A 20,646-nucleotide genomic window follows, 5' to 3' on the forward strand; every position below is an offset into this window, starting at 1 on the left:
TGCTAGCCGGGCCGGGGCTGCCATGGCCGCGCTGCTGCTGCGAGCGGCGCCCAGGCTGCTGGGGGAGCGGCGGGGCCGGGGCGGGCTCGGGGTAAGCCGCTGATCCTGTGCCCTGATCCAAGCCCCTCATCCTGCTCCCTGCTCCTGTCCCCATGAGCCAGTCCCTTGATCATGTCCCCTCATTCCGTCCCTTCGTCCTGTCCCCTCACCCTCTCCCTCATCCTCTCCCTCATCCTCTCCCCTCATTCTCTCTCCTCATCCTCTCCCCTCATTCTCTCTCCTCATCCTCTCCCCTCATTCTGTCCCCTCATTCTGTCCCCTCGTCCTCTCCCCTTCTCCTCTCCCCTCATCCTCTCCCCTCATCTTCTCCCCTCATTCTGTCTCCTCATCCTCTCCCTCATTCTCTCCCCTCATTCTGTCCCCTCATTCTCTCCCCTCATCCTCTCCCCTCATCCTCTGCCCTCATCCTGTCCCCCTAGGCCCCTGTTTATGTCCAGAATAGATTAAGCCGGTGTGTGTTTGCTGATAGCGTGCAAGGAAGTTGGTTTGCTATAGTCATCTCTGTAACGGAAGTTTTATTTTATTTGAATTATAACCTGGCCCATGGTGTTTCACAGGTGGTTGTTCATTTGAGATTTAAGTCAATGGGTAAACGATATTTTGTGCAATTATCAGGTTAACTGATATCACCTAAATACGACTTTTATAAAGCAGCGACACTACAAAGGATCTTTCTTATTCTGTGTAGGCATCTCAGTGCTTGATCAGAAGAACATTTTTTGGATATCCCCTTACTAAAGCAGATTCTGGTCTGCTTCAAAAGACTAAAGGTAAGAAAATACTTGTCTGATCTTCTGCCCTGTTTCACCCTAATACCAAAATGTGGTATTTCCTGCAGGAATTTGGCATCTCTTCTCTAAATCCTGTTCCTCATTCTGGTTTTCTGTAGATGTTTGTTTGAGGTTCTGCAGACCACGAAGTTCCACAGCAGCTGCTCACACATCTGGAGAAGATTCCTTGCTGAAATGGGGACTTCTCCTGGTCCCTCTGACCACGTTTGGTCTCGGTACATGGCAGGTACAAATAAATATTTCATTTTTCCTGGAAATGAGCACTTAAGGGCTGTTGAGTTTTTCTACCTGATTGATCTAGTTCAAACCACAGGCAGGGTAAAGATTTGCTGTTTTTTTACACTTTTATGAAAGTTTTTTCCTCAAATTTCAGTCAGTAGCCTCTATTTTCATATCTCCAGTTACCCTGATTGAGGGCAAGTCTGATGGGAAAATTACAACCAAGATTTTAAGGCTTGCTGGGGTTGTTACTGTCTCTGCTCTACCCTAAGGAGTTACTTTTGTGTTTGTTTACTTCCAGGTTCAGCGGCGCAAGTGGAAATTAGATTTGATTGCACAACTGGCCTCAAGAATCACAGCAGAGCCCATCCCTCTGACATTAGAGTATGGAAGCAGGGATGATTTATTGTCTACAGAGCACTGACAGTGTCCTGGGAGTATTAGATATGGACCTTGCACTAATGAGCTTGTGCTGAACTAGCCTGCATGAAAATGAAGGAATGCAATGGAAATTCGAATGTGCCAGCAAATTAGAAAGATCCTGTTTTGGGTGGTTTTTTTTTTTTTTTTTATTTAAGTGAAAGGCTAAGTCAGTGCTTTCCTGTGGGATACCCTAAATGCATGGGAAAAGGATGAATCTCTGTTCAGGAGAGTGTGGGATGTAGTTCATATAATCTATAATCCTGCTGGGAAAAGAGGAGTTGCTAACTGGTGTCTGTGGTGTCCCAAGGGAATTGTTACTGCAAAAGGGACACTTGGATCAACAGCAGACCCTGCCCCACACATGGAGCAGTTGTGTCAGATGTGAGAGAGATTTTTAAGGTCACTTGGTCACCTGGCACAACTCTCAGAAGGGCTCAGTTGTTGGATTTCAAGGTCTGAGATGGGAAAGACACACTTACCATGGCTGGATGCACAGGCAGTCCATCAGCTCTGTGATAGCTGGGTTGCAGATAGTTGAAAAGAACTTCTCTGGATACTCCTGATCATCTCTATTTGATTCACTGTGATAGTTGCAAAATACTAACCCATCTGCATATTCTGTGAGCTGTTTGTCTTCTGCCTGTTTGCCACAGTGAACCATTAGGGGAAAAGAGAATCTCTCAATTTAATTCACTTATCACAGCCATGGTTTTGTTTTCCTCTTGTTCCCTGCAGCCCCATGGAACTGAAGGAGTTGGAGTACAGACCTGTAAAGGTCCGGGGGCATTTTGACCACTCCAAGGAGCTCTACATCCTGCCCCGCTCCCTGGTGGACCCCGAGCGGGAAGCCCGGGAAGCTGGGAGGATCACATCCCACCCAGAGAACGGAGCCAATGTTGTCACCCCCTTCTACTGCACAGAGCTTGGGTGAGTTCAGGAGAGTCCTGCTCCATGGGAGCACTCACTTCTCCTTGGAAAAGCTGAATCCTGGGGGTTGGGTTTGTATCAATCACTCCCTCCCCTAAAAAGCATCTCTCAAGACATCACTGAGGCTCGGTTTGAAATTGTATTTAAATTCCTTTGTAATGTGCACTCAGGTGACAGCAAAAGTGGCAACAAACATGGCTTGCTTCTTTCTTTGGTGTTCAGTTCTAGGCAGCAGCAGGAATAAATTCCCTTTCACCCCTGAGCTGTATTTCTTTATGTAACTCTAGGGTCACAATTTTGGTCAACCGAGGATTTGTGCCCAAGAAGAAATTGAAACCAGAGACCAGGCTGAAGGGACAGGTAAGGGTGATCCAGGGAGGGGTTACTTTGTGCCCCTTGGTTACCCAGAGGCACCACTGACCAATCCAGAAAGGCAGGAGCCATGTTCAGCATCATGGCAGGTTACTTAAATAGTCATTGCACTTTTCAAACAAACATTTGTTTCCCACCTTTTTGTTAAGTAAATAATGTGTTTTACAAACAAGGAGTTGTTCTTGTTCTGCCTTTTTCCCTGCTGTGTTACAGGACTGCCCCATTGCAGGGAACAACCACCTCATTTATGCTCAGACCCTTCAAGTGCCATGTTTTCCTGACAGGACTTGATGTGTCAGAATGTGTGTCAGAATGTGTCAAAAAATCTTGAAAGATTCTTTTTCTCTCTCTGCACTTCTCCTCAGATTGAAGATGAAATTGATCTCACAGGGGTGGTGAGGTTAACAGAAACCAGGAAACCCTTTGTGCCTGAAAATAACATTGAAAAAAACCGCTGGCACTACCGGGACCTGGAGGCCATGGCCAAGGTGACTGGTGCTGAGCCCATCTTCATCGATGCAGATTTCAGTAAGTCACAGAGCAACCCAGCCCCACTCATTCTCCCTTTCCCTTCAGTTCTCTTCCTTGTGCATTGCCACCCCAGTTTTGAAGGTGACAGGGAGCCCACAAGTGAGATGAAGAAGGACTTTTGTCAGGAGCATCAAATACAAGATGAGGGGGAGTGGCTTCAAGCTGACAGCAGGCAGGGTTAGATGGGATATTGGGAAGAAATTCTTTCTTTTGCGGGTGGTGAGGCCCTGGAACAGGCTGCCCAGAGAAGCTGTGGCTGCCCCTGGATCCCTGAAGTGTCCAAGGCCAGGTTGGATGGGGCTTGGAGCAACCTGGGACAGTGCAAGGTGTCCCAGCCCATGGCAGGGGGTGGAATGAGATGGGCTTTAAGGTCCCTTCCAACCCAAACCATTCTGGGATTCTATGAACTTGGGAACACTCCTGCCTCAGGGAGAGCAGGGTATCCACCAGATCTATCACCTTCCTCTCACGTATAGGGCAGGTCTACACTGTGCAGACCAGAGATTTAACTTGGTTGTGTTGTGCCTACAGGAAGCACAGTCCCAGGGGGGCCCATCGGGGGCCAGACCAGGGTGACCCTGCGGAACGAGCACATGCAGTACATCATCACCTGGTAAGGGACCAGCCTGCCTCACCTGCCCTGGCTGCTCTGCAATGCCTGGATCAGCTCTTGAGCTACAACAGCCCAGCTTTAACCTAAAAAGCTTGTGCTAGGCGATTGTTTATTGCAGCTGTCTTAGGGAGGACCAGTCCACCCTGGAAAGGTACCAATGTGTGATTTTTCTCTCATAGGTATGGCTTGTGTGCTGCAACTTCCTTCTTGTGGTACAAGAAATTTATACAGAAGCTACCTCTGTGAGGGGAAGGAAGTAACCTCTGTGCTACAGTCAAGAGCAGACTTGCATAATGACAGGAGCCTGATCAGTCCCAAATAGCTGAAGCACCTGGAATTTCAGAGCACTTTCAGCAAACGTGCAGCTGTCAAGCAGCAAATACTTTAAGCAACCCCTGCAGACTGAGCTCCCACCAGTGTGGTTTGGCTACAGCTTGGGAGCACTGAACTTCAAAAGTGATCACAAGGACACATTTTTATATTGTGGTTGATTGTAAGCTACAACATTTTAGCGTCTCCACTGCTGTATTTTCCAAAAGACAAATCCAAAGGATTTTGTAAATCAGTTTCTTTGCAGCAAGTAGTCATTTCTGAAGTCAGGAATGGCTGACAGCAGCTGCAGCATAATAAATAAAGGCCTACAGGTCTTTGCCTTGTGACTTGGATTGTGCATGGAACAGCAACAGAGCTGAATTAAGAGGTTACTGTGGACACAAGAGTCTAGCTGGGGAAAGCAGCCCGACACAATGAGGGCTGGCAAGAACAAGCAGCAGCTACCACAGGAAGGTCTCAACTGTTCCCCCCATCAGCTTGCCTTCGCTGGAATAAGTGCTGCAGCCCTGGAAGGTTGTAATACCATGTGTAACCCAGACTGGAACCCAGTTCTAAGTACTAGTAGAGAAATCAAGAGCCATTTCCAATTTAGATTTGCAAAACAAAGAAAGGCTCAAAGCCAGAACTAGCCCAGCCCAGCTCAACTTCATGATCCCAGAAAGGGAGAAGAATTACACAGGACTAATAAATAAGGGCAGTTGTTCCAAGTAAACTAATAAGCAGCTCTGTGCAGCCCTTTTTGCAGAGCACTGTTCTGTCACTGGATGGAAGGCAAACACAAGTACAGCAATGCCACTGTACTATCCCGTCTGGAACACTCCCATTAACAGAGACCACTGAAACATAGCTGGGGTTTATTATGTACAGAAAACTCGGTGCAATGCAGTACATCTTCAGCCCAGCTTAGTAGCCAGTTCTTTAGCCTTTGCTTTCTCGAGCTTCGCAATGCGAGCCACCGATTTTGGACCCAGAACGTTGCCGCCCCAGTGACGACGGATCTGCAAGGAAGGGAGAACAGGTTACTCATTCCACCTCTTACATTCCATCCTGCACAAGGGGAAAAGCTCCCTCGACTATAAAGTCCTACACATTTCAAACACTGCGCTGTATTTTGGGGCAGCAAAGAGACAGAAGAGCTTAAGATCATCTTTCCTCCTGAGGGGTGTTGGATTAAGCTATCCAACTTAACTCCTGGCTTTGGGGGACGGAGTTTATCTTAGCAGAAGTTGTTGCCCTCTCTACAATCCTGCCCTGGGGTTTACTTCAAACTTAGTGACAGCTTTCACATTTCAGCCCATCCTCAGGTAAAGAATCTGGGTACACTAAGCAAACCTAGGTATAACACAACCAACAAGATACAAGCTGATGTCACTACATCCCATTTCTCTGTGAAGCTTTCAGGAATGTTAACAGTATAAAAAGCCCAGGAGCAGAGAGAATCTTACCTCATCGTATCTGTCGTTGTAGTTGGTCTTGACAGCCTCAACCAGCTTGGCAAGGGCTCCCTTATCCTCCCTGTTGATGACAGTTTTAGTTCCTTTAGAGCCTCGATTTAAACATTTTCCATAAATATTTTGCCATAGAATTTGTGAGCTCCTAGTGGCAACCCAATTTTTCAAGTTAAGCATAAGCATCACTTGCAAAGGGTTAACACTCAGAATCTGCACTGCTCAGATTAAGGCTAACAGTTCCACACAGATTTTAAAGTAACCACCCTTTTGGTAAACCAAAATAATCTGCATCTTCAGGAACTGATACATTTTAATCAGACAATATAGAGGTGATACTTTAATTTTACTTATTTAGAGAGACCCAAGTTTGCTTTCTCCACAACAGAGGATCAGGTGAGTTGCCAGAACACTTACGGGTTAACCTGGGTGAATGCCACTGAGGTGCAGGTCTTCCTGTGGACCAGTCTGCCCAGCCTGGCTTTGCCCTTGATGATGCAGTAGGGCACCCCCATCTTGCGGCACAGGGCTGGCAGGAACACCACCAGCTGAAAGGGAAGGGAGTGCTGAGCAACTGAGGGAGAACATCCCTTTGTGCTGGAGGTCAGCCTGGGCTATGGCAATTGCTCAGTGTTAAAAAGCTCGTTTTGCTCTTCACTGCTGGTTCAGGTGAAGAAATTCAGAACATCATTGCAAGGGCCCAGCCTCACTGTCATACAGGAGAACTACAAACATGCATAGGCATCCAAGTTCTATGTGTATTTTTATGCATTCTCTTTCGTGCAATGAATTTGTGCAAAAATGCATTTTTGCCTTAAAAGCTCTCCTGACCCCACCCCAAGTTACACAGGTAGCCTGTAACATGCTCACCTCAATGGGGTCTACATCGTGGGCAATAACGACAAGCTGAGCTTTCTTGTTCTCCACCAGAGTTGTGACAGTGTTAATACCTGAAAAACAAGTTATAGATAAGCTTTGATTCCTCTCAGTCTATTTTTAAAGCTCCTGATTCCACACCCCAGCATGACTATGGAAGTTACAAAAACTCCCATCAGTGGCACAAAGACATTTTATGGACAATTTGCTAAAGCTCAGGGTTAAAAAGCTCGTCTATTTTGCTCTTCACTGTGAGCTCAGGTGAAGAAATTCATACATCATTGCCATAGCTTGTCCAAGCCTGTCTGGTTGAAGAACCAACTGTTCCATCAGTTTTCTCTCTACCCAAGTGCCACACTCCCACATTCCATCAGTCAATGTACAAAGTTACCTGCTCGGAGGACTGGTGGCCGCTTAGTTGGAGCATCTCCCTTTCCTGCAGCTTTCTGCTCAGCACGAGCCAGAAGCCTCTGCTTCTTCTCTTGCTTATTTTCTGGCCTGTATTTGTGTGCCAGCTTCAGAAGCTGTGTAGCTGGAAGAGAACACCTACTAATTAGTTGCACGACCTGAAAATCTAAGCATTACTTTTTAAAAACACTGCAGTGCATCAGCGATCTTGGTGGTTGTCATCACGTGTGTTTTTAACAGCAGAAAGTGATCATCATTTGCACAGCCCAAGAGAAAAGCACCTTGAGAGCCCCTCTTTACATGCAGTTCTGATGGCATTGAGATCCCTGACTGGATGAGGAAATGCCTGCAGACCCCCACAGCAATTATGGTTAGAGGTAAAGCAAGGAGTATCTACAAGGAGAGAGTTACTCTACACAAAATACTTCTATGAGTTTTTTGCATAGACACTGTCATCTGGAAAAGACTACTCATTCCTAGAAAAGCCCTTGTGGGGCACACCCTCACCTGTCTGTCGGTCCAGAGCCTGGGTGAACTGGTTAATGGCAGGAGGCACCTTGAGGCGTTTGTAGAGGATGGATCTCTGGCGCTGCAGCCGGATGTAGCGTGGCCATTTCACAAACCGGGTGAGGTCCCGCTTGGGCTGGATATCCTGTCCTAAAAAACACAGCCTTGAGCTCAGGGCTTTCCCAAATCCAGAGCCAGCAGCACGGGAGCAGCACAGGAGCATCAGTGATCTTGGTGGTGATGTGTCAGCACAGCCACTCAGATAGCAAATATTCTTTCACATCATCTGCGCCCCGTACAAGAATGTCACTGCACGAAGTTTGGAGTGATTTTTAATGTTTATAATTTAGACTTCTGATCACTGAACAAAAAGAACGTAGAGCAAATATCCACTTACTCACCGATGCCAAAGTTCTTGGGCCTCTTCTCGAAGAGGGGATTGACAACCTTCTTGGCCTCCTGCTTCTTGACTACAGCAGGGGCTGGTGCCACCTTCTTGCCCTTGGCCTTCTTTCCTTTCGGCTGCAAGCAAGAAACACACCCTGCCTTCTCTTGCCTCCAAAACTCGCGTGCTTGGAGAAGTTATCAGCCCACCCTGGAAATGCATTTGTATTCCCCAGTATTACAACAGCCTGGTGCCCTCCCATCCTCGCCGTGCTCAGGGAGCTAAACCCTTTGGTTTGCTTTTAAAAGGTTTATAAAGTTTCCCCGAGAGGGAAAATTATTAAACCGAGCGTGATTATCACTCCGCGCGGCCCTCCCCGACAGCAGCCAAGACACCCCCACGGCGGGTTAGTGCCCACCGCGACCCGACCTACCCCGGGAACCCGCCGTGGCCTGGCCGGGCTGCCCGAGCCGCCAGCAGCCGCAGCTCCCCGGCTCGGGCGGGCAGGCCCGTACGCGGCCTTCCCCCATCACCGCAAATCGGGCACGAAACACCGCCCCGCCGCCTCCCCCGGCTACCGAGCACCCGCGCGGCGCTGCGGGGACCCACTGGCGGCAGCAGATGGCGGTGAGCGGCCGCGGCCAGCCCCGGATGGCGGCGGATAGCCCCAGCCCCCCCGCGCCGCCGCCATCACTCACCATCTTGGACGGTGGAAGAGAAAGGCGGCGCGGTGCATGCCGGGAAATATCTACGGCGTTCGAAGCCTCGCGAGAGCGCGGCGGGGCGGGGCCGGGCCGTGAGGGAAGGGGCGGGGCGGGGCCATGCGGGGCGGGGCGGGGCCGTGAGGGAAGGGGCGGGCGAGGGCCGCGAGGAGGGCGGGGCGGGGCCATGAGGCGGGCGGGGCCGTGAGAGGGCCGAGCCGTGAGGGGCGGGGCCGGGCCGTGAGGGAAGGGGCGGGGCGGGGCCGGGCCGTGAGGGGCGGGGCGGGGCCGTGAGGGGCGGGGCCGGGCCGTGAGGGGCGGGGCCGGACCGTGAGGGGCGGGGCGGGGCCGTGAGGGGCGGGGCGGGGCCGTGAGGGGCGGGGCCGTGAGGGGCGGGGCGGGCCGTGAGGGGCAGGGCGCGGCGGCCATGGCGCAAGCTCGGGTGCTGCCGCAGAGCAAGGAGACCCTGCTGCAGTCCTACAACAAGCGCCTCAAGGACGATGTCAAGTCCATCATGGACAACTTCACCGAGATCATCAAGACGGCCAAGGTGGGCCTGAGCGGGTCCCTCGCCCGCGGGAGCACGCCGGGTTACGTGGGGAAGGAGGGCTGTGAGGGGAGAGCACAGGCCGTGAGCAGACAGGGAAGGACCTTTCGTGCAATCGTTGAATGTTAACGATTGAAAGGGACCTTAGAGATGGTCTCGTTCCACCCCCTGCCATGGGCAGGGACACCTTCCACCACACCAGGCTGCTCCAAGCCCTGTCCAGCCTGGCCTTGAGCACTATATGCGAATTGAACTGTAATTCACATACAGACGTCAATTTCACATACATTATGAAATTCCCTATATTCACATATAGGAGATCCACACACATATTCACATACGTATTCCCATATATAATACCTTGTAACAGTAATTGCCTGTCCGGATTTTAAACGTGTAAAGGTGGATTTGTGTACTTTTTTCCTTTAGATTGAAGACGAAACTCAAGTGTCTCGAGCAACCCAGGGTGAACAAGATAACTACGAGATGCATGTCAGAGCTGCAAACATTGTGAGTAGCACTGTGCCGTTCACATCTGTGGGCAGCACATCTTGTTGGGTTTGTTATTGTTTCTTTATAATGCTGGAAGGACTGGTGGCTGTCAGTAACGAGATGTGTGATTTTTCTCCCTGCTGCAAGGTCCGAGCTGGCGAGTCCCTGATGAAACTTGTGTCTGACCTGAAGCAGTTCTTGATCCTCAACGATTTCCCCTCTGTGAACGAGGCCATCAACCAGCGCAACCAGCAGCTGAGGAGTCTGCAGGAGGAGTGTGACAAGAAGCTGATTGCACTGCGGGATGAGATCTCCATTGACCTGTACGAGCTAGAAGAAGAATATTACTCTTCCAGGTACAAATAGGGAAGTGTACTCTGCCTTACAACTCCAGCCTTTTTTGGGGTAGTTAATCCAGACCATCAAGCAGCCCTTAGAGTATAGGTGTTGAGAATGTTCTAAAAAATTTCACAATTTTTAAGAGTTTTAATTAGGTCAAACTATTTTTCTGCAACAAAAGCAACTGCCTTTTCCTTGTAGATACCCTACAGGGTATAGATGCCCTAGTGAAGGAGGCGTTCACAGCATCCTAGGTTTGATAGAAATTTCATTAGGCTTCTGTTGTAATCATTAGAAAAGGAGATGAATTTTCTTGGGGGAAATCCCTCTGAAGGAGCCTGTGGCTCTCTCCCTACAGAAACCAGCTTGCTGAGCTGGGTCCTGATGTCACCACACCTTTGTGGTGAATCCTTTCACAAGTGACCTGGTCACACACTGTGCCTTTTCCTCCACAGCCCACTGCCCCCAGTCCTGCTGGGGTCAATATTTGCAAGGAGCAAAAAAACTTGCTCAGTTTTATTGAATTATGAAGTATTGTGATAGGATTTTCTAAGGAATGACTTATTACTGATTTGTTTGTGGGATTTTTAATATTTTTAAAAGCCTCTTACTTAGCGAATAGACTTCCGAGAATTCAGACACTTTATTTTTTATTTTTCTGTCATGCACTCCAGCACTTCTAGTTAATGATGCAGTAAATGAAAGCAGGAGAAAACAAATGTAAACCTGGTTATTTTGCCTGCACTTTCCAAGCTAAGTGAAGTCAGTGCAATAATTCTAGGATTTTTAAACAAAAACTTAACTTTAAAAAATCTTATTTAAAATTTCAATGACCAGGCTTTCTATGTTTGCCTCTTTCTTTTTTTTCTAAAAATGCTGAATGCCTATAACCCCAGCTAAGTCAACTAAATTGCTTGATATCTTTGAAAGTAAGGCCATTGTTTATGAGTAATATATATTTTAAAAGTAAAAAAATAATAATATGACACAGCTCAGAGGTAGAAGTTTAGAGTTGTTTTTTCAAACTTTACTCAGCTTTTTGAGCAGGTTGTGATCATCCCAAACCCAAGCACCTATCCAGATGTGGATAGATCCATGACACAGCAGGGAGCTTATCCAAAGGGATGGGATGTGGGATGAGAGTGTCCCACACATGCCAGGCGTGCTTATCTCACCCTTGTCCCCAGACTGTCCCCACTGTGTGTTGGTCACTCTCACTTTTGGACTGAGGCTTTCTGACCATGCTGGCATGGTCTCTTCACCTGCCTGGCCCCAGGTGCCACATAAAGCAGCCCTTGCTGAGAGAATTAACATGGAAGCACAAATGTTGGTGTACATCAGATGGATTTGCATTCCTGCTCTTTCTTATGGGTCCTGAGGTGAGGAAACCTGGCAACTCTGCAGAACTGTGATCTGACACTTGTTACCATGTAGCACATGGTCATTTGCTTTTAGGACTTCCTCCCTTCCTGTGCTCTTTCCTGTCTTTTTCTGCGCCAAAGAAATTGTCTCTGTGTAAATACAGAAACAGTGATTTATTCAAAGTCCTTTTATAATTAGAGTGCTACAATATTTTTAATGAAACCTTATTGTCTAATGTGGGGAAAGGGTTTCTGTTATGTCACAGTGGCTGTAAACACAACAGCCTGTCTGCCCCAAGAGGGGAATTCCTTGCTGTCCTGGAAGCCCTGGGATGCCTCTTAGGTGTTTGCCAGGCTTTTAATGGGCATGTGGGGCTTTTCATGAGACCCTAAAGCAGATCCTTGAAAGTAAAACCAAGGAGATTGTCCTGAAGGAATCTTTGCTTTCCTGCCCTGTGTTCAAGTAGTTTTCCAGAGCTGTCCCTCTGCACTCAGACTGGCTGGGTGCCTCAGGGGAGTAGTGAAGTCCCTTCCATGCCCTGAGGAGCCCTCCCAGGTCAGAGCAGCAGGCTGGCCAGTGCTTCTGGGGGCTGTGCAGAGCTGCTCACTGACCCTGGCTTTTGAGGAGTGTTACCTGAGAGGTGGAGCTTGAACTTTGGAGCTGTCCTAACTAAGCAGGAGAAACAGTCATGCTTCTGACACAGCTGAAATGTGGTTAATAACTCCCCTGCTATGAGGTGTTGGGTGCTGTGGTCATGTTCTCCTGGGAAATCATCACCTGAGGTCTATGACAGAACAGGAGTCATAATTCTGGTTCAGTCCTGAAGGTCTTTGTTAACTGAAACCACTGTGTTGAGGGCTGATCTTCCAATGGATTTTACAGAGGCCCCAGACATAAAACCTGTATCCACTGCCCTCTCACTTCTCCTGCAAAGCCAGCTGGGTGATGCTGCCAGAAAAGAGCTCAGCTTGCAACTAGTGCTTTGTGTGCTTGTTCCCCAAAGTGGTAACTGCAAGTCCAGCTTGCCTTCTCTCATCCTAACCCCCAAACCTGCATTTGTGTTCCATTGCTCCCTCCTCTGAGATCACAGGAGCTGTCTTGAGTGTGAGGTTATATCTCACATGTTTCATGTTTGTGCAATTTGAACTGTCTCATATTTCTATACTTAAAATATTTCCCTAAGCATCAATCCATACATTACAAATGTAAATAAAGCTGCAACAACAAAATCACTTGACCCACTGGGTTTGTTTTTCTCTGAATCAAGCTGCTTTCTGCTCCAGCACTCACTTTGTCTTGGGTGTCTCTTGTGTGTGCAGCTCCTTCTTCTCTTTGGGATTTGTGTTGGTTTTGTTCCAGTTCCTTCCATGTTTCTTTTTAGTTTTGGCCCTTCCACGTTGTGTTTTCCTTAGAGCACAGGCAAGAATTAGCCAGTTTAAAAACATTATTTTCCCACATTGCTGGTACATCCATCTCTGTAGTTTACAGTGTTGGAATCCAGCCAGCTGCTTTTAGAAGCACTGTTAGCTAAGGCTCTTTGGGAAAAGGCAGGAACTGTCAGTACTCTATAATCAGACTGGGAAGCTTCAGTAGAAGACCCAAACCTATGGAGCACTTTTTTGAAAGGGCAAGGGTGCAAATAGGTTTCTTCTTTACTGTGACAGGGACAGGCCCCAAAACAATCATGGCAGTTTTTTGCTGAAGTGTAATTTAGAGCAGGATTTCTATTTTTTTCCTCACATAGGTTGCAGTCTAATTCCAAGTGAAATAATTGTGGGTAAGGTCGATGTCTCACTCATTAGTAGCAGAGCTCCCATATTTGAGGTTGCAAGGACTTCAGCTCAGATCTTTCCAGAGACTTGGAGTGTCTGGATTAGAATTGAGCCCCTGTTTCATTTTGTAGCAGGAGTTATGTCTCTGAAGTTTCCCCAATCCTCATCAGGTGTAGGACCAGCCCTTAGTGGGGAGTGTCTTAGGGAAGGCCAGTGTCACACGACTTGGGATGAATTCATGAACACAGACCTCACGTCAAACATTTTTTTTGCCATTTTCTTAATGCTTTGCTTCTGTCTCGCTCCCTCCACCCTTTCCATCCCTCCCCTCCTCTGTCACCACACCTGCTCTCTCCTCACTGGGGTTGTTTGTTCTGGAAAGCTACAGTCTGTGTGACAGCAATGATCTCCCACTGTGCGAAGCCTACTGGAGACAAGACTTTGCCACGCTGTCCCCCGAGAGCCTCTCGATGCCTCTGGCAGCTGCCACAGCAGAGCAGAGCGTTGCCACCTCGCAGAGCTCGACCCCATCGCACCCCCACGTGAACGGGCACGGGGCGGGACCCGCCGAGCATTCCTGAAGAGGATCCGCTGCCGCCGGGCGAATTCCTGCCGCGGCACCGCGCTGCTGGAAGTCTTCCTCCTGCTGTGCTGAGCAAGCGGCTCCTGCTGTCCGGAGAAGGCACTGGAGCTGTGCTGGCAGGTTTCTGCTCCCTGCATGGCTGCAGTGCTTCCTCGACCCCAGGACCTTGCCAGAAGTGTTCCTGTCCCTTAAGAGATAAGTAGACACAAAGTGGATCTCGTTTTAACAAATTAGAGTCAGGTTTGCTTTAACGTGATAGTTACATGTAGAGTTCATTAGAAGTCCAGTTCGTTTCCATGTGAGTGTTGGGAGTTGAATTTCTTTGGGATAAACTTGAGCCAAATGTGGGGGCAGTGAGTGTGTTGGGGTTTTTACTCTGATTCCTAAGGTTATTGACATTCTGGCTGCTTTAAAGCTCTCTCAGGATGGCATCTCACAACCTCTGATCTACTGTAAAGAGTCTTATAGTATTTTTACACAACAGTCTTTACTGTAAAAATGCTTTACAAACTTGAACTCGATTTGGGAGGAGGCTCTGAGGAGACCCTTATAGAAGTGTTCCCCCCATGGAAGAGGAACAGGCAGACAGGGATCAGACTGAGAGACCAACAGTGCCACTTGCTCAAAGCCACAAAGAGAAGCAGTGTCATGCTTTAGTCAGTCGATTCCTTCTTCAGTGTTTACACAGAAATTCCTGTTAACGTAGTCTGAGCTAACATGAAGCCACTGTTTGTGTTGGCTTTTAGTCTTGCCTAATGAAAAAATCTTGAGAGCAGTGAGGGATACTCCGTTATTCTCAGTTTCCTTCCAAAGAAACACATTTGGTGCTTGGTCTGTAGCTGTTCAGCAGCTCAGCACATCTTCTGTCCTCTCCTTTTGTGGTGGCTCTGCCTGGGCTGGAGCTGTGCAGCTGAAAGGGACATGCCACTGAACTGGAACACTGTCACCACAGCTCGGCGTCACAGGCACCTCAGAGCCACCAGTGCATTCCAACAACTGAGCTGAGCTTCCCCAGCTTTCTGCTGTAATGTCTCATTTCTTAGGATGTGAATTATGCTATTACCTTTTGGTTTCTTTTTCTTCCATTCCATTTATTTTTGTAATTAGGTGATTTAATAAAACCGTTTTGTATAATTTTTAAGGCGTGTGTTTTCAGCCACGACGCTTTGTGAAAGTGTGACGACATGAGCGTGCACATGCGAGGGGAGGAGCATTCCCTTTGTGCAGAAACCAGAAAAATCGGTTTTTAAACCTCACCGTGCTCTGGGGACCTCACCCCGTGCAGGGGGAAACTCGGTTTTGTCCGCAAATAAAGGGAGGTTTGGCAAAGGAGGGTTTGGGAGCTGCGGCGGAGCGAACCGCAGGCTGCCTGCAGGAGCTCCGGGGTGGTGGCTGGAAGGACCCGCAGCCCTCCGGGAGAGCCCCGAGCACCCCCGGTGTGGCGGAGGGACCCCCCGGTCCTTGGTGGCCGTGCCGAGCCCCGGCGGGGGTGACTCCGAGCCCGGCGGCTGCCGCCGCTCCGTGCGCCCGGCGCTGCCGTCACTTCCCGGCCGTCGCGCTTCAGCCATCACTTCCTGCCGGAGACTCCACGAGGAGGGAGGGGACCGCGGTCCCCACGCTGCCCCGGGGAGGGGACAGCACCTCGGGAAGCCCGGCCACCCCGCGGCGGCAATGGCTAGCCTGGCAGCCCAGGACTCCTACCTGCAGGGCTTGGCTAGGAGGGCCGGCGTGCAGCACGCCCCGGAGTCGCGGAAAAGGAAATTTGGTACTGTAACAATAACGCTTCGGTTTCTGTCCTCTCCTGCCGGTGTGTGGGAGGCTGAGCGCCACAGCCGTGCCCCCACGGGGTGCTTGGCCTGAGGTTGTGCCGTTTTATAATAAAAAACCAATCTGTTGAAACGCGGAGCTCCTGAGCGCATTGTGCACGTTGTACTGGGAGCCCTGGAAATCAGTGGTCTCCATTCACTGTGGTGATGGACGTGGGAGAGCTGGGATTTTACTAAAGTGTGCAAGGATGTTTGGTCTATTTAAATAAATCCTAAAAGGTATAATTTTTGAACATTAAGGTATGCCATTGCGGTGCTGGAACTTTAGTCTTCAATAGCAAGTGAATGTTATGAGTGGGAATATAGTATTGTACTCTTTTGTGTAATTTGGTTTTGCTTTCTAGTGTCTAAGCCAGGCCAGCCCGAGGATGCTGGCAGACAGCCCAAGAAACAGAAAAGAAAGAAGCCCAAGAAGCAAGCTGAGAAGAAGAATGCTTCTTCAGCCAAACACGTAGATTCTAACACCAGTAAACTCACTCCAGGACAGAAAGCAGCCCCTCAAGCCAGCAAATCGTCTCCACAGGGTGTTACACAGAACAAAAAAGAGAGTTTGGCTACAGGTAAGAATTCCAGCTTTGCCATGGTCTGATTGAACTGACCTGGGCTGAGCTGGCTGCTTTTCACTTGCTTCACACAAGTCTAATTTGGAAAGCTTGAAAAAAGTTCAGCTGAATTGAGAACATCTTTGCTTATATCATGTGCTCTGGAAGCTTTTGCCTCTATGGACAGGAATTTGTGCCATCACCACTGGGTGGCTCTGTGGAAACGATGTTTAAACTGAACTGCAGAGGTTTGTTTTGTGTATGTTACTCTGGGAATTATGGATGGATGCAGTTCCCTCCTGCCAGCTCAGCTTTCCTTTATGACAATGAAAAGCCAGATCACAGAGAAAAGATGTCCCAGGCCTCTCTGTTTCCACAAGTGGTACTTGCCTTTGGCTTGCCAGGCAGCCCCAGGGCATGCCAGGCCACTGCTGGCAGTGTTGAATGATAATAGGGATAGAAAAGGGGAAATTCTAAAGAAACCAATGAAATAGAAACTTGGTTTGTTTGAATTTTCCGTTCCATTCACAGCATGTAAAATGTTCCCAGAGTTTTTCCCATAGCAATAGAAAGTGCTTCTGTTTAGCTAGTGCTGCTTTTTAAGTATTTTTATTTTCTTCCTTTCATTTTCAGGAAGTAAAAGTGAACTGAATTCCCCTTCTGTTTCTGCAATCAGTCTGTTGCGTCAGAGACTCCATGAGAAGATTAAAAAAGCTTCTGGACAGGTATGGGAACTCTGAATGTGTATCCATATGTGTGTTTATGCATTATAAATTCTCCCCAGCCTCCCAGGGGATGTGGGAACAGGATCTCACAGGCTCAGGGTTTGAGCTGATTCCATCTCCTAAGGAATTTCCCATAGGTATTGCCAGGTGACCTGTATGTGTTCTGTGGAAAAAACTTGTGAGAAAAGATGGGGTCAGGCTAGGATTGGGGTCATGCCTTTGTGATTTTCAGGGAAGAAAAAAAGCACTGAGAACCTGAAATGGAACAGCTTCAGGCTGCTGTTGAGGGAGAGCAAAGGGTTTGAAATGTTATTACTGTGTTTAGTGTCTAACAGCTGAGCCCACAGCTTCGTGTCACAGGTGGTGCTTCTTAGAAGTTTGAAATCAGGAACTTGGGGACAGCCCACTTTTAATTCCGCTTTATCCTTTTAAGGCTTCTCATTCATGTCCATCCTTCTCCTTAGGATAATGCCAAAGAATTAACTCCTGCAGTCCTGGAGAAGAGGCAGCGAAGGAAGTACGAGAGAGAGAGAAAGAAGCGCCGGCGGAAGGAGTTGAAGATGAAGGCAAAAATGGAGAAGAAAGAAACTGAGGAGGTACCAGCAGAGCCAGAAAACAAAAAGGAAGAGAGCGAAGTTGAAATTGTCTTCAACAGGGTTGAAGTTCATGACAAGAATGAGTTGAACAAGATCCAGAAGAAGAAAGAGAAGAGGAAAGCAGTGAAAGGCAATATCACTCCTCTGACGGGCAAAAACTACAAGCAGCTGCTGAGCAGGCTGGAGACCAGGAAGAATAAACTGGAGGAGCTCAAGGAAAAGGACGAGAAGAAAGCTCAGGAGCTGGAGACCAAGATAAAATGGACAAATGCTCTCTATAAGGCGGAAGGGGTGAAGATCCGTGACGATGAGGAGCGTCTGAAGGAAGCCCTGAAGCGCAAGGAGAAGCGGAAAGCCCAGCGCAAGAGGCAGTGGGAGGAACGGACTGTGAGGGTGGTGGAGAAGATGCAACAGCGGCAGGACAAGCGCCAGAAGAACATCCAGAAGAAGAAGAAGGAGAGGATAGAGAAGAAGAAAGCCAGGGCCCGGAAGAAGGGCAGAGTTCTGCCAGAGGACTTGAAAAAAGCTGGGTTGAAGTGAGAGCGAGGCAGCCAGTCCTGGCATTTGGGGTTGCAGGATGGGGTGTCTGTGTGCCACACGGGGTTGTGTCACTGTCCCAGAGGAGGCACTGCCTGAGGACACCAGGCTGTGGGGCAGGCACTGCCACAGCTTCATCATATTGAAAAAAAGAACATTGTATGTTTGTTAATAAAGTTTTCTATCCCAAAGAAACCCCTTCTGGCTGATTTCTAATAGGAATTACTATTTTTCTAAAGGGGAAATGTCACTTGCTGTCATTTCCCCTGATGTACTGCACGGTGTGTTCCTCACAGATGTCACCAAGGGATCCCCTGGCATTGCTGTGAGATCATCCCTGGCTCAGTGGGCCTGGTGAATGTGCTGTGAATGAAATGCAGGTTGTGCAGTGCTTCCCAGCTGGATGTCTGCCAGAGTCCAGGTAACTCCGTGGTGCAGCTGTAATCTGAGAGTCTGCAGAGCCAGGAGCCCGAGCAGTGGATTTGTGCTGGAATTTGTGTTCCAGCCTCAGGTGTGACTGAACACATTTGTGTCATGGGAGCCAAAGTCAGCCTGTTCCATACTGCAGTCCAGCAAGGAAACTTCTTCTTGGGCACAGACAGTGCCCTCCCCACAGATAATCTGTTCTTTCTTCATGTTCTGAACAGCCCTGCACTCACAGCTTGCCACTTCAGTTGCAGAAATCTGAAATGCAGGTTTGGAAATCTGAAAGAGTTCCTCTGCAAAGAATATTTTCTGTGGAATGGTCTACAAGTGAGGTATTTATCAGCTGTCCAGCATGCTTTCCAAGCAGGGCTTGAAGATAAAGAAGTGCTTTGTTCTGGGAGGTCAAGCAAGTTCATTTGGGAGTAACAGAGCTACTTTCAGCCCTATCCCTTTTAAAAAACGGAACAAACTTGAAAAACCTGAGTAGCTATTAAAAATGCTTTAGCGTTTTTATTTGGTTTCTATTTGGTTGGAGATTTCTTTCATTAGCTGCACCCACATCTCTTTCATTTTTGTTTGTATTCATGGTGAGCTGTAAATCAGTTGAGGTAAATCTCAGTGAGATGGTTTTAGATGCAAAGGATGTTCCAATCTCAGCTGGGGTCAGTGTTCTGGCAGGTTTGTAACACAGAAACAAGCAAAGGGGTGAATGATCAGCTGTGTTTCTAATGATGTAATATTTCAAAATATGTGTATTTTTCTTCCTGAGGGATTAGATGTTTACTCTGTAAAGACACATGGAAGTACTCTATGCCCATTACAACAGCTGAAACTGCACTAAAATAACCAGAACATTCCTGGTTTGTTTTTTTTAGTATTCCATGTTAATTTTACTGTTCAATTTTAGGGAAATTATTAGTCCCCTTTCTTATCTCTGTTCTTTATCCTCTGTCCTTCCCCATCACCCAAGTTCTGTGCTATCAGCCTCTGTATGCCATGGAGATAATGTGGGACAAGTGCAGAAAATGGGAATCCTCAGGAGACTCTGCAAAGTGGGACTGTTTGTGTGTTCCTTTATGCTTTGGGTGGAAATTCTGAGAGGATATTTATGTAATTGGAAAGTGGCATCAAGCTGGGAGGGGCTGCAAGCATCAGGGAAAACAGGATTCAGTCAGGGCCTGATGTTTCAGAAAAACAAATAGCCTGAAAATTGAATTTGTTTTCTTGAAGTACAAAGTTTTATGTGTCACAGACCTGGCTGGGAGAACTTCCATAGAAAACATGTGGATTACATTTGGCCACAGGCTGAATGTCATCCCAGTGCTGTGTCCTTGCAAAACTGGCAAATGTTCTGTGGAAATGGATGAACTGTGACAGCTTTTCAGTTTTGGGGGCAATCCAGCTTTTCTTCATACTGCTGAGGGCTCAACAGGAGAATTTGGGTTGCTTTGACACCAAATTGCATGAGAATGGGCTGATTAGAGAGAGTCCAGTCAGAACTGACAGAATTAATCCCACATCTTGAAGTTAGAAAATTACAAAGGAAGATTGAAGGAGGTCACAGAATAGGAAGAGGGAAGGAAACATCAGAGCTTTCAGGTATGGAAAAGGAATCTGCCCAGACCTAAAGTGCAGTGAGTGAGAGCCTGGCTGGAAATTTGGAAGCCTGCTGATGAGAAGGGCTTTCCTACCTGCCCTGTGTGTATCCACCTCTCAAAAAATGGCTGAAAAACAACTGTTCAACTTCCCCCTCCACACATTTCTCTGCTCTGCATGTGCTGGAAGCATCAAGCACAAGGTAAGAAACGTGGCACTGACAAATCCTGGCGTCAGTCTAGCAGCTCTCATGACACAACTAGCACAGGAATGAGATAAAACTGGTCAAAACACAGAATAACAGCTAGAGGGGGAAGGCTGTTTGCACTTCCTTCTGTGTTTGTGGATCTGCAGCATTTTTAGGCAAGAATCCAGAACTGTTCAGCATGAATCCATGCAGGCTATAAGTGGTGGAAGGCCTTAAGACATACATATATATATATATATGTATATATAGTTAGTAATTATTTTTAAGTAGGATTTTGTGATGCTTCCTGGTGAATGCTAATTAAATTGTGTGACAGGAAAGTGAGGGAGAAGCACCACAGAGGATTGCTGTGTGACACAGTAAGGCAAATTAAAGAACTTTTTGCCACTTGTCTTTTCCCAGCCAAAGAAATTAAAGCACCAAAATCACCCCTGCCTGTTCAGATGATCCATTGGCACTGTCCTGTGCCTTGCCAAGAGCCAGCAATGCTCTCTGAGATCA

General features: G+C 47.9%; 4 protein-coding genes and 4 non-coding genes across 9 annotated transcripts; 3 read left to right on the plus strand and 5 right to left on the minus strand.

Moving 5' to 3' along the window:
• Window positions 1-13: 13 nt before the first annotated feature.
• SURF1 (SURF1 cytochrome c oxidase assembly factor) lies at window positions 14-4,595 on the plus strand. The gene is made up of 9 exons (XM_085076903.1): window positions 14-91; window positions 749-830; window positions 950-1,077; window positions 1,372-1,454; window positions 2,229-2,420; window positions 2,708-2,780; window positions 3,158-3,320; window positions 3,855-3,936; window positions 4,116-4,595. The coding sequence occupies exons 1-9, from the start codon at window positions 23-25 to the stop codon at window positions 4,180-4,182; spliced, it is 939 nt and encodes a 312-aa protein (XP_084933029.1). The 5' UTR covers window positions 14-22; the 3' UTR covers window positions 4,183-4,595.
• Window positions 4,596-5,106: 511 nt separating this feature from the next.
• On the minus strand, window positions 5,107-8,693 carry RPL7A (ribosomal protein L7a). Its single transcript, XM_085076907.1, has 8 exons — window positions 8,592-8,693; window positions 7,910-8,030; window positions 7,509-7,658; window positions 6,985-7,125; window positions 6,588-6,667; window positions 6,135-6,265; window positions 5,715-5,784; window positions 5,107-5,267 (listed from the first exon to the last, which is right to left on the minus strand). Exons 1-8 carry the CDS (start codon window positions 8,592-8,594, stop codon window positions 5,163-5,165), a joined length of 801 nt encoding a protein of 266 aa, XP_084933033.1. The 5' UTR covers window positions 8,595-8,693; the 3' UTR covers window positions 5,107-5,162.
• LOC146429848 (small nucleolar RNA SNORD36) lies at window positions 6,340-6,413 on the minus strand. Its single transcript, XR_014855510.1, has one exon. It is a non-coding gene; the product is annotated as a small nucleolar RNA SNORD36 (small nucleolar RNA).
• LOC146429849 (small nucleolar RNA SNORD36) lies at window positions 6,804-6,880 on the minus strand. The gene has a single exon (XR_014855517.1). It is a non-coding gene; the product is annotated as a small nucleolar RNA SNORD36 (small nucleolar RNA).
• On the minus strand, window positions 7,197-7,263 carry LOC146429850 (small nucleolar RNA SNORD24). Its single transcript, XR_014855519.1, has one exon. It is a non-coding gene; the product is annotated as a small nucleolar RNA SNORD24 (small nucleolar RNA).
• On the minus strand, window positions 7,727-7,799 carry LOC146429851 (small nucleolar RNA SNORD24). The gene has a single exon (XR_014855518.1). It is a non-coding gene; the product is annotated as a small nucleolar RNA SNORD24 (small nucleolar RNA).
• Window positions 8,694-8,999: 306 nt separating the features above from the next.
• On the plus strand, window positions 9,000-14,830 carry MED22 (mediator complex subunit 22). Of its 2 annotated transcripts, none has more exons than XM_085076909.1 (4): window positions 9,000-9,144; window positions 9,571-9,651; window positions 9,781-9,989; window positions 13,489-14,830. In XM_085076909.1, the coding sequence occupies exons 1-4, from the start codon at window positions 9,022-9,024 to the stop codon at window positions 13,685-13,687; spliced, it is 612 nt and encodes a 203-aa protein (XP_084933035.1). In that variant the 5' UTR covers window positions 9,000-9,021; the 3' UTR covers window positions 13,688-14,830. The 2 variants fall into 2 exon arrangements, with proteins under 2 accessions (XP_084933035.1, XP_084933036.1); XM_085076910.1 differs by having other exon boundaries at window positions 13,495-14,830.
• Window positions 14,831-14,895: 65 nt separating this feature from the next.
• Window positions 14,896-18,110, plus strand: SURF6 (surfeit 6). Its single transcript, XM_085076908.1, has 4 exons — window positions 14,896-15,454; window positions 15,860-16,075; window positions 16,691-16,782; window positions 17,247-18,110. The coding sequence occupies exons 1-4, from the start codon at window positions 15,361-15,363 to the stop codon at window positions 17,916-17,918; spliced, it is 1,074 nt and encodes a 357-aa protein (XP_084933034.1). The 5' UTR covers window positions 14,896-15,360; the 3' UTR covers window positions 17,919-18,110.
• Window positions 18,111-20,646: the final 2,536 nt, after the last annotated feature.

The sequence above is a fragment of the Lichenostomus cassidix genome, chromosome 17 (genome assembly GCF_008360975.1).
Source record: "Lichenostomus cassidix isolate B80296 chromosome 17, HeHo_3.0, whole genome shotgun sequence".
NCBI lineage: Eukaryota > Metazoa > Chordata > Aves > Passeriformes > Meliphagidae > Lichenostomus > Lichenostomus cassidix.